This window comes from Manis javanica, chromosome 7 (genome assembly GCF_040802235.1).
Source record: "Manis javanica isolate MJ-LG chromosome 7, MJ_LKY, whole genome shotgun sequence".
Lineage (NCBI taxonomy): Eukaryota > Metazoa > Chordata > Mammalia > Pholidota > Manidae > Manis > Manis javanica.
Genome location: NC_133162.1, coordinates 21801537 through 21813803, shown reverse-complemented (window position 1 = coordinate 21813803; position 12267 = coordinate 21801537). Strand labels below are relative to the sequence as shown.

At 43.3% G+C, this 12267-nt stretch overlaps 1 protein-coding gene across 10 annotated transcripts in view; it reads right to left on the bottom strand.

The window, feature by feature from the left end:
• Window positions 1-1988: 1988 nt before the first annotated feature.
• Window positions 1989-12267, bottom strand: part of SORCS1 (sortilin related VPS10 domain containing receptor 1) — a 502721-nt gene continuing 492442 nt past the window's right edge. For 2 of the 10 annotated variants that reach the window (XR_012133039.1, XM_037001361.2), the window contains 2 exons: window positions 9568-9673; window positions 7376-7521 (listed from right to left, as the gene is read on the bottom strand). Coding sequence is in view for 6 of the 10 variants with exons in the window: in XM_037001361.2 (XP_036857256.2) it covers window positions 7500-7521; window positions 9568-9673 (128 nt within the window). In the remaining 4 variants the exon portion in view is untranslated. Of the gene's footprint in view, window positions 3238-4296; window positions 4562-7375; window positions 7792-9281; window positions 9443-9567; window positions 9674-12267 lie in introns of those variants that run through there. The other 8 variants (XM_073240458.1, XM_037001360.2, XM_037001359.2 and 5 more) reach the window with 8 other exon arrangements.

The window sequence follows — 12267 nt, the reverse complement described above, 5'->3', positions numbered from 1 at the left end:
CAGCTTTCTCTTATTTAATCCAGTACATGGGAGGGCTTTGATTTAGAACCAATCCAGCAGTTTTTCTAAGCTACCCAAGCCCCAGGCCTAGACATTCTTTGAGTCTTGACTATTCTTAGCCCATACCATCATTAACCTGGCATCTACTGACCACAGATTTGTGTCTGAAACACCACTCATCTTTTAGGAAGAAGTACAGCACAGAAGAAAAAGCAAATGTTTTGATGTCATACAGACCTGCTACTAATGAGTCATTTCACTTTCCTGAGCCCAGCTTTCACCAAATCTAACAGAAGAAAATCTTTCTTACTTCGGGAAGTTGCATGGATTAGATGAGATAATGTGTATTCAGTGCTTTAAATAATACGTTATGTTCAAAAATGGTAGCTTGTTTTTTATTATCATCAGTATATTTTTCATTCACAATTTCCTTACAATACTTTTTCATTTGCATCTTTTATTTTTATGTAACCCTGAACACTTGGCTTGGGAATTAAAATTGTGACAACTTTTGGCCCTTTGGACTTGACTGTCCATAAATACACCTGTGCTTGGACCTGGACTTTACACTATGAATTCAGTTTGCTTACACTGTTGGCTGTTAATTTTCCCTTGGGGTCCTAGTGGCCGATGAGAACATCCTGCCCCCAGCTATTCAGCAACACCTGGCTGAGCCAGTCCCTGCAATGCACCAAGTGTGTAAGGATAATGTGAATTCTGCATTTATTTATGTGTGATTTCTCCAGTGAGAACACTAGGTGAACACAGAAAACTACACTCAGCTGAATTCAGCTCTGTAAAAATACACACCAGACCCACACACATGCACACATCAAATATCTACCGGCTACATTCATTTGTCTTGAGTCACACCATCCATTTGGTGTTACAAATTTGTGTTGGATTTCAGACAACTCACCTTCCACCAATTTACAATAAGTCAGAAGCTGTAAGGACTCCTATGCCCACCTTCACAAGTGATGTCAAGTCTTTTTCAAGATATGTTTTATTTGTGCATTTCTTAAGCCATTTAACATGCATAAAACTGTGCCATATTTTTTATTTTATTTTTTTAGGTTTTGCCATGGTCTGCATGTTTGTGTTCCCCCAAAATTCATGGGGAAAAACCTAATGCCCAGGGGGGATGGTATTAGGACCTTTGGGAGGTGAGTTGGTCATGCAGGTAGAGTCCTTATGAATGGAATTAGCACCCTTATTAAAAAGACTCTGGAGAGATCCTCTGCCCTTTCCAGAAAGTGCTGTCTACAAACCAGAAAACAGGTCCACTGAATCTGCCAGCACCTGATCTTGGACTTTCAAGCCTCCAGAACTGTGAGAAATAAATTTCTATTATTTATCAAGACCCCAGTTTCTGGATTGTTAAAACAGCCTGGAAGGACTAAGACAGGTTTGTATCCACTTTTAATGTCTCATCTCTGATACGTTACACATTATGCTGACACAGGAGAAAGTTTTTTGTGTTTTGTGTCGCAGTCCCATTTCCTTTTCTAAGCCTTGTGAGTTTTGTTGTGCTATTTTGCAAAGTCGGGTGATTTTTAGGAACACACACGTCACATAAAATAATTGACAGTAGAGATGAATCCCTGGGGAAATTCCTGTCCATGAACATTGTGAAAGCTGTTTTTCCTTAAACTCAGAAGCATTTATAATTGTTGTGAAGGTACAAAATTGTTTGTTTTCTACAAACACAGATGTTCTTCTAAGATTGACTTTGAACAAACTGAAACAATATATGGGTCTCCAAATGGTTCTCTTTCAGGTTTCAAATCTCAGAGAAGACAGGGTCTCCCATCATTCCCTCCCCACCCACCTCCATTGTCAGCCACTCGGCTCCCTGTGTTTATTTTATGTAACAATATCTTAAAATTATCATATATATATATATATATATATGTTAAATACTGTGTATGTTACATTAAATTTTACTTTACATTATCCACATTAGAATATATGCTTATGAAGGCAGATATTTACCTTGCTAATAGTTGTGTTATCACCACTAAAGAAGTCTGTGCCACATATGGGTTAATACATATTTGTATTCTGTAAACCAAAGATCCCTTTTCATGAGTTTAACATGAATACTATAACAGCAGTTTCCTTCTGTATGTCCATCTGGAATTATCTGGGGATTTCCCCCATTATCAAAACATCATACTAACATGCATTTTCAAAATACTACTATGTCTTAAGAAATAGGTAAACAAATTTCATAATGATTTCAAAACCAAGTGTAAGCCTTTGTTGTTCATGCTATTTTCCAACCAGTTTTATTTTTCTAAACTGCAATTATTTCACTTCAATTAATATCTAAGAATAGCTCCCTGAATACAGCTGCTTGAGCAGTAACAGAGGGGAAGGGAAAGGACGTGCTGCCTCTTGACAAACTGCAGTTGAACATGTGATTGGAGGTGCTAGCTGGGTAAGGGCATCTGGACTGAGACGGCGCTTCAGAGATCTCAGCTAAATAAAATGGACTTGCTTTCGCCACAAAGCTGGAACTCCAGGCTTGAGTTTCAGCAAACATTTACCTAGTGCCCTCTAATGGAAATGTCCAGGGCTAGAGGCTGAACAAGTAAAATGGAAACTAAAGATCCTTCCCAAAATGAGCATAGAATTCACTGAGAATGGCAGGAAATGCACACATACACATAATACCAAATTTTAAATGCGTCGTTTAAAGGGAAGTCTGTGAAAGAATGTCACGGAGAGAGGAGCGCCCGCTTTTAGTAACCCGAGTGCCTTTGGGTTGTGGGCAGTTTGTGGGATTTGGTGTGGGCTGAACTTGACGTGAAAGAGGTGCTGTGACAGTCACCAGCCTGGGCCTCCTGAAGTCCTCGCCCCACTTTTTCCCTTCTTTGCTCTGTATACCAGGAACCTATGTTTTTTGGGCTCCACGCCCCACAGGCTTGAAGCTGGATTTGGCCAGTGGGAAGCACTTGCAGGAGATGGAGGGCCGGAACCAGGAAAAGGCAGGCTCCCTTTCTCCACCTCCTCTCCCTGGACAGCACTGCTGGTTATGGCCGAGTCTCCTCTGTGGTTCCAGCGACGGCCAGACACACCCTCCATGACTTCAGCTTCAGTCTGTTGGTGCTGCCTGAATCCTGGGCTCTGGAATCCGGGCATCCTTCCAGCCAGGTAAGGTCGAAGCTTCTTGACGCTAATCTGGGAGTCACTTCACCTTCCCCTATTTGGTGTCTTGACTCTTCAGTTAGCCTAGCAAGAAATTCCCTGTATTAAACTCTATTTGAAACATCTGGTGATGTTTTTTGTTTGACTGCCCGTATTGTTTGTGACACAGATGGTAAGCTGCTCACGGTGTGTGAAAGCAGCATCGGCCCTGGCCTGGAAAAGAATGAAGGGCTGGAAGGAAGAGTCAGCCTGTGGGGAAGGAAGCATCAAGGCACCTAAAAACAACAGGAATGCACAGGCATGCTGAGCCCCTGCTGCAGAGGGCAGGCCATTCTTGGCCTGGCAGGTCTGGGGGAAGGTAAAGGAGGGTTTTGTTCCTGCACAAATGTTTCAACCAAACCTAAGGGCAAAATGTTGCCCAAGAAGAGATGCTATTTACGTAGGCAAACTACACGGCCGAAAACATTTGGGTCCAATCCATCTCTTTATTTCCCACCAAGTTTAAATCAGCAGTTTGGGACTCTTTGGTAATGACTCGCCCACGCAGAATACCTCAACTGGAAGCTGTCTCCTTCCTTCAAATTGTATGCATGAGGACACTACAGCTTTGTCTGTTAAAGTGCCTTGTTCAAGGTCACACAGCCAGCATAGCCAGAAGGAGAATTCCACTGTCCTAATTCCAGACTCAAGACCATTTTTATACTATCATTCAAGCTTGTAGCACTCCCCAGTTTCCAGGTCATTATGCACAGGTTTGGTCCTTTGGCAACTACAAGGTTATGAACAATAATAACCCAATAACAATTATGGGTTTGTACCATAATAATTTCCAGTTTTGGGCTGGCAAAAGTGAGCATATTACTCATTCCAAAGTAAACAGTTTTGAGTGATTTTAAGTAGGATGCAGTAACTTAATAAAGCAACAAACGGTACAGAGGCAATCAAAATTCAGGTAGAATTCACAGGTAGCAGAATGTATTTGTTGCAAAAACAAAAACAAACCAAAAACCTTGAGCCTGTGGTGTGAAATATAGTCTCACACAATTAGGCTTTATGAAATCCTATAGATGCATAAATTCTATATCAAGACTGAACAAGGTGTGGCATAAAATAAACACCCTGAGGCTGAGACTTTAGAGACATTATCTGTTTAATAAATATGATTGTAAAAGCAATAAACAAGAGCAATTATACATTACACTACATAGTATTTAACAAAAAAATACATCAAAAAAGTCATTTTAAAATTAGAAGTAGTTCCAATACTATAAGAAAACTTTTTTTTTTTAATCGGCTTCCTATAAAAATAAGTTGGCAAATGAGGGATTTCAATGCTCAGTTGGAATCCTGGAAAACACAGAACAGCTGCCAAACACCCCATTGCTCTCAAAGTTGCTGTTTGGAACTTCTGAAAAAAAGCAAAGCAAACCTCTGCATTTTGGACCATGAATCCAATCAGGAATAAGGCAAAGGAGGATATGTTGGTTGGGCAGTTCAGGTGCAGAATGCACAGTTTGCCTTCTGAGATTTTAGAAAACATTGCAATACCAGACTCCCAGCTGGCTCTGAACCTTACCTTCGACACCCATCCCTCCCCACGCACTCCTCAGGCCTTGAGCCCACCAAATTCCTCACTGGGTCTGCATCTGCTGTGAGAAGGTAGGCACTTGGGTCCCTCCCATTTGTAGGCTCTCATTACTACCTTGTCTTTGGGATTGAGATGGAATGGCCTAGAACAGTGGTTCTCAATCACCTGAAGAGCTTGTAAAAAACAGACTGCTGGACCCCACCCAGAGTTTCTGATTCAGCAGGTCTGGGATGGGGGTACCCCAGATTTGCCTAACAAGTCTGAGATGATGCTCGTCTGCCGGTCCAGGTACCACACCTTGAGAACCATGGGGCTAGATCCCCACAATGAGGTGCCCTCTGAGCATAGCCTTGCCTCACTAATCTCCTGCAGGTGGGAGGGAGCTCTGAGGAGAGGCACATGAGGACCCTGGAGATGCTGAATCTAGAGCTGTCCATCTTTGGTCACTTTCCAAAATGCCAGGCATCTAGTTTCCACCTCTATTTTTAAGTAGAATGCACGAGCCCATTCTCCCTGTATCTTCACATGTATTCATTTATTTATTCCTTCAACAAATAATTTTCTTAATACCGACACTAGGCAAGGCACTGTGCTGGATTAAGAGTGTTATTCCCTTTTTCATAATTTCCCAATCAAAATTAATTGGACTGCAACTCTGAGGACTCCCTGTGCTGTCTTGAGTGAGCCTCATGTGGTTTCCAAACATTTTGTCTTCCAGATTAAATTTGGGAGGCTCCAACTGAGGAGGATCAATGAGGATGTTTCCTATGGGATAGGAAGCCTGGCAGGTTGGGGATCAATTTACTTCTGCAAAGAGATGGCTGCCTCAGGCATAATCCATTTCCCAGATTCATATGGGGCATCCTCAACCATAAAACCTTCGGCTTGATTAACTTCTGACTGCACCTTTGTTACTTCATCCCACCCGAGCTACCTAAAGACACCCAGTTACCACCAGGGCCCTACTGCACCCTGTTGCTGAGTTGGGGACATCACCAGGAAGGAGGCTGCACCCTCTGAGTGATTTTTCAAAACTGCTTTCTCCTATATTTCAGAGTGGGCTTTGCCCAGTGCATAATATTCCTGGGCTTCTGCTGGACATACTTTTGTTTCTTTATTTCCCTGGGCCTTTTCTCATGGATGCTCTGGGACAACTGGGATTTCTTCATGCTTTGAGACAATCCACTTTAGTCAGTCAGCTAATTCCTCCACTTTATGCTTATTAATTTTTCCTTTGCTGATGCTATGATACGCAGAGATCAGAGAGCACACACATGAAATGTCTGGGATCATCCTACATAATCCAAATTTCATCCCAATATAAGACAAGACTGCCATACAATCTCAGACTTTTTGACACTCTTAAACATGAAATCCATTAACCTGCTTCTTCTTCTGGTTAAAATCTGTTTTATTTTACAAATATTTTTACTCTCTTGTGAGAGAGGAAATATTGGGTAATAGGAGGCAGCTTCCCTGCAACATAGTAACATGTTCAAAATGTTTTCCACAAGAATCTTGTAGAATCTGACCGCAAGAGATTTTTGTTAAGGTGTGAGAATACCACTATTCATCTGCTTCCCAATGTATGTGGCCAGGTTTGAATCGCTTTGCATATATCAACTCTTTCACACACATCATTATGTTTCCAGTTGGGACAAGGCAAGGATATTTGGAAGAGGGAGGTTCTACAGGAGGAGACACAGGCTACAAGAAGCTGAACCCTGCAGGTCAGGATGCAGCTTGGTCAGTGTGTATGGAAGCTGGCATGCTCGGGAGTGCAGAAAACTGACGGATCAAAAACTTGTGGGTGGTGGGGGCAAGGTTGGCAGAGGCTAGGCCAGTATTGGGGGAATGTCAGGGTTAATGTCCAGAATCTACAACAAGTCTGAGTAGAAAAAGTTGGAGTGGTTGAAAGCTGACTTGGGAATTGGAGGAAGAGATACAAAGACATCAACAGATCATGACCACACATGGATAGCAAACCAGCGAAAGACAAGACAGTGCGCAACTGGGATTCTGTTTTCTACACCATGTGCGGCAGGAGTAGGGAAGGCAGTCATGATGGGAAGGGGTGAGCAGGAAACAAAACTACACTTCGAGTCGCTTGCCCTCCTTCCCTACTCTGTCTGCACATATGAACTTCGACTCGCTTCTTGGCCCCTGTGGCTGCACAGAATGCAAAAAGCAGCTTTGTGGCCACTGCTGGCCAACAGAGCTGGCAAAGACAACTTAGGAGGGGAAATGACAAGCAGGACAGTGGAGCAGAGAAACAGCTCAGGGTTTCAAACTCCTGTGCATGTCCGTGTTTTATGAAAGGGGCTCGGGTGGCTAATCCACCCATCTGCCTGTAGTGCTAAAAGAGTTGTTAAATCTAGAGCCAAGAATATTTCCAAAAATACATGCAGATTTCCTTGGCCTTTATGTTAAGAATTTTCTACAAACACGACTGATCAGAAAAAAGAGAGAGAAGGAGAAGGGGGGAGGGGAGTGTTTTCCATTAAAATAGAGCACCTGTACACTGCCCCCCACCACAAGCACATTCGTTCTCCAGGTATTGTCCACATGCACAGGCTTAAAGCTAAAAACCCTTGTTGTCTGTGTCTGAAGAATTAAAAAGTCCAGATGCAGTGAGTGTTTGTTTGTTTGTTTGTTTGGATTTTGATTGTTTTTATTTTATTTGTTTTTGTTTTTGTTTTTACTGGCGTCCTCCATTCAAACATTTACATAGGTAGGGATTTCTTTTGTGCTTTGATTCTCAGCAACTATGGAAATACTTCCTGGCAAAATAGGAAACAGAACAACAAAGGAAAGAAAGAAAACATAAAGTTAGTGGTCATGAAGGATGATGCACTTGACAAGAGCGAAATTCTTTCCTTATCAGCAGGTCGCCTGTAGCCTTTAGGGGTTTTCCTTAAATTGCAAATTGTGCCCCAGCAGATCCCCGCTTTGGCGTTGAAGGTGGAGTGGCGCGTCTTGATCTTTGCAATCGGAGAGATGAGTCACCAGGTTGAGTAGAAGGGGAGGGAGGGGAGGGTAAAGCTACTCTCCTAAGAGAAAACGTGTAACACTTACTCATTTAATGACACTGGAAATGGAAAGGTGTCAGAGATTTTGCAATGTGCTGTGACATGTTCCTGGTGAAGGAGGGATTGCTACTTTAATAAAGAAAACACCGGCTGTGTTTCGTACTCCATGGAAATGGGATTGCAAACCAAATGACCCACAAAAATGCACTTAGAGGCTTTAGAAGTGAATAGACAGGGTAAATGCGTCTCCGGGCTTGAAGACAGAAAAGCCTTTTTCTTTTTAACCCAAAGCAATTACACATTTATCACCCTGTCTCCCCAAATAACGGAAAGCACACTGAAAACTGGATGCCAGCTGTGGCTGCGGTTGTTATTGTTACTGCTCATCTGTGACAGTCGCTGCATTTCAAGTTCCCCTTAACACTGCCTCACAACTTTCCCATATCCATTTATAGAGAACCACTGTGGTTCCGTTCAGGTACTCTTTTTGTCCCCCAAGTAACAGATTACAAATCTTAGGGAAGGGCCTTCTAGGAGGTCCAGCTTTATCACAGCAGAGTGACGCATGGATGATTATATACTAATTGATCCACCATAGTCAGCAATGCAAGTTCTGGATGGGAACATTTCCAGCTTCAACTCCTGAGGCCACCAGACAGGAGGAAACAAGGGAAGAATGGATCACAATGGTAACTCCATGAGTTTGCCTAACTCTCTGGAAAATTTCCTCTGCAATAAACAGTGGGACTTAGCAATCACACCTGAGAGGCTCTTCTGTGCCAGTGGATTCCCATGCTTATTGCACAAGCAGAGTGGCTCTACTGGGATAGGATGAAGTCTATCTGAAGACTTCTGGTAGGAGGCAGGTAAAAGGATGTCAGCCAGCCTGCTCTGTAAGGTCTAATCCTCCACTGGTCTCTCTCAGGAAACCCCACTCCTGGTGTGTCCTACAAACTTTACATCTCTTGGCCTCAAAATTCTCAGGTTCCATGTTGCTGGGAAACAGGTTTTAGGTAGCTGCTAGATTAAAAACAAAAACCCCAGTGTGATCAGTCTGTCCCTCTTCTGCTAGTGTCACTGGTTCACAACTCTTCCACCACAGTTGCCCTCCTCAGAGCTCTCTCGAGGCGAGGCTGCCTTGGCACTAAACATCCTGCCCCTCAAAATCTGCCCAGCCCTGCAGATCACCACATCCAGCCTCTGAGGCCTGTCTTTCTCTATATTGTTAGAGCAATTCTTCGCTCTGCCCACGAACATTTTGACACCCAATATTTTAGCAAGGGTTTTACAAAAAGAGTAATAAAACTCACAAGAGAAAAAAACTAGATAGGAGCAAGAAGGTGCTTTTTTTTTCTCATTGCAATGGACAGAAGCAGGGAAAGAGGCATCTTAGCTGTTTCTCTCAGAAATGTTAGAGCAGAAGAAAGTGGTTATCGAGCCAGAAAGGGGTTAGAGAGAGTCAGCCATCGACTACGCGGGCTGGACAGCTATGGCTACTGGGAATCATTTACCTAGGAGCTGTGATTCCAGCTTCTCATCTATCAGCTGGCCATGCCTCCTTAGTTCAGTCTGAGGGACACGGGGCCTGCTTTCAGGGTGACTGACTTGACTGACCATCTCTCGTTCTTTCTCATTCTGCATCTGGGCATAAACATTAATCCCCGGGATCTTCCTAAAACATTAACAGAGATGGTCACTGCTATGCACGGGAGGCATGTATCACTGTAGCACATGCTTCTGAACCTGTCAGGGGGAAGGAAGAGGGAGAAGAGACATGGACAACGGAGGGACATGTACCTTTTAAATTTGTAGATGACGAACACCGCCAGCCCCACAAACACCACTGAGAGCAGCATCAGCATGGCGGATCCACTGTGGGCGGGAGTGAGGTCCACCAGCGGGGCTGAGGGAGAAAACAAGGCACGGCCATGAGCAGAGATGAGGGCAGGCACAACTCCGCGAGAGGCTCAGCCTCTTCACACAAGAGGCATGGTCAGTCCTCAGAAAATGCGGGGCATCTACCTACAGGATGCATGTCACACGGCTGACATACGGGTGCCTTTGAGCCTATCCCAGCCCCCAGGCTGTTCCAGCTGGCCTGCTCAAGATGTGCAGTGGAGCAATTGAAGGCATAGTCCCTGAAGCCAGACTGCTGGGATTCCAGCCCTGCCCTACCATGGGCTGGCTATGTGATCCTGGACACATTTAATGTGCTTATGTAGCAAGATGAGAAAAACAGTACATACCTCATCAGAGTTTTGTGAAGGTCAAATGAGTTAACGTATGGAAAGCACTGATTAACAATGCTAGGCATATATTAAGTCTTCCCAAAGTATTAGCTGTTATGGCTATTGCTACTTTTATTATTTCTAATTAATAATTTTAAAAATATAATTGTTAAATTTTCCTATATTCGGAATGCAAGCTTTTCCCACTGAGCAATGCAGATAACCAACCACCAACAGGAGTAGTTTAATAATTTATCCACATTCTCTCCCTCCTATCCCAGCAGTTGTCACATGAGAGAAAGAACCGGAGAGTAGTGGAGCTTGCTGGTAACTTTTACACACAGGAAACTGATGGTTAAGTGAATATTTTACTGCTGCTCTGATGATGGAGGCTGGTGGGCAATCCTGTGTTCTCTCTACAACTTCCCAAAGTGCTGGCAGCTCCTGCCAGGAGGCACCAGCCTCTTAGATGCAGTGAGTTCTCTAAACCAAACAGATGCCTTTGTGTCCACAAAAGATTCTCCTTCCTTGCGTTTTTCCTTGCAGTACAGCTCTGGGGAACATCTCTACCTCCAAGCCCTGCTCCGTCTCAGGATCGAACCTGTTGTATTCTGATGACTTTATTTGCAATTAATTTTCACCTTCTCAAAAGCTGACATTTTGCATATACAGCATAGCTCAAGCAAAGACAAGCCACGTGTACCCCTTAGAAACCTGGATGCTGACCTTTACCTTCCATCAATTTAAGCAAAGCTTGATATCCAGAAATGCAGGTGACCTTTAAGCACCATTTCGGTGGCTCTTCTCTGTTGAGAGCCAAGAGGGCAACAATCTGGTCACCCAGGTACAAGCGTTCAAGGATAGGTGACTGTGATCGTGGCCGCAGGCAAGGCTTGAGGATGCTGCTTCTCTGTCTGGTTACTATGAAATGACATCGAGTCCCTCAGTAGCCACTACTGGAAAGCATACTCCATATACCGAACAGTTTTGGTGAGAAACGAAAGCCAAGTCCTCTTTCTCAGGAAACAGGCAGTTGTTTTACTAGAACCAGCTTTTAGGAGGCACTAAAATTAAGAAACTGCTGTGATTCTCTTTCCTCCATAAGTCAAATAGCATTTAAGTTGTGAAGTGCCAGTGCGTGCCCATGTGTGAGAAGACAGGAGCTGTTCCACTGCAGAGGAACACCCAAGGCAAATGTGCTTTCAGCCCAGAGTGAGACAATAAAAGGCTCTTTCACTGACAGGCACCACAGTGCCATCATGAAGGGGTTCAGAATACTCCGAACTCACACCACAATGGATAGGGTGCCACTGGGGCAGAGAACACCTTCCATTTGTCATAGACATGATTGCAATGGACATTCACAAATGGAAGGTGGGGGCTATGATCTCCATTAAAGAGGTAAGAACAGTGAGGTGCTCACTGGTTAATGTTCCAAAGGACTCAGAAAGAGTACATGGAAGAATAAGACTTGAACCCAAATCAGCTCCTGTCTCTCTTTCTGTCACACACATACACACACACACACATACACATTTTCTGTATGCTTAGCTCTGGGCTCAATTTCAGTGGGAGATATCAGAAATTTAAAAAGATATTTCTGAGAGTGGGATTAAGGCTAAAACAATAGCATGAGAAGCAAATTAAGTGACACAATTTAAAATATTAAGTATTAAAGGACCAATTAGAATCATAGCTCACATGCTCTTAAACTTGGATGACATGTATATGTACACACGAATGGATATGTGTGGATGTATTTGAGGTATGTGTGCACAGAGAAATGAAGTCTCACGTACCCACCTCCCAGCTGCAGTAACCACCAGGCTACAGAAAATATTATTTCATTTCTACCCCCCATCCAGTCCTTACTACCCCAACCACTGGATTATTTTGAAGCACATCTCAGCTATCATATAATTTCCCCTGTAACTCTGAAAGATAAGGTCTCTTTCTCTTGACATTATCACAATACTATCATCACACTTAAGGAAATAATAATGGGCAGTTATTTTAAAGATAATATTCTAGTGCAAACCTTTAACTTGACAGGGAACAACTGGGGGCTCACAGAGGGGCTGCAGATAGTTCAGATAGAGGTAGGTTAGCTTTTTTATATGAGCTAAACCCTTAATTCTTAGCTGAAGGCCTTTCAGAATAAGAGGAATACCAGTGTAACAGAGCAACCAAGAAAAATACTTAGCCTGCTTAAAAGGGTTGGCATATGAAATGAATGGAACACCAAAGGGAGGGAATTGCTTTGGCCAGA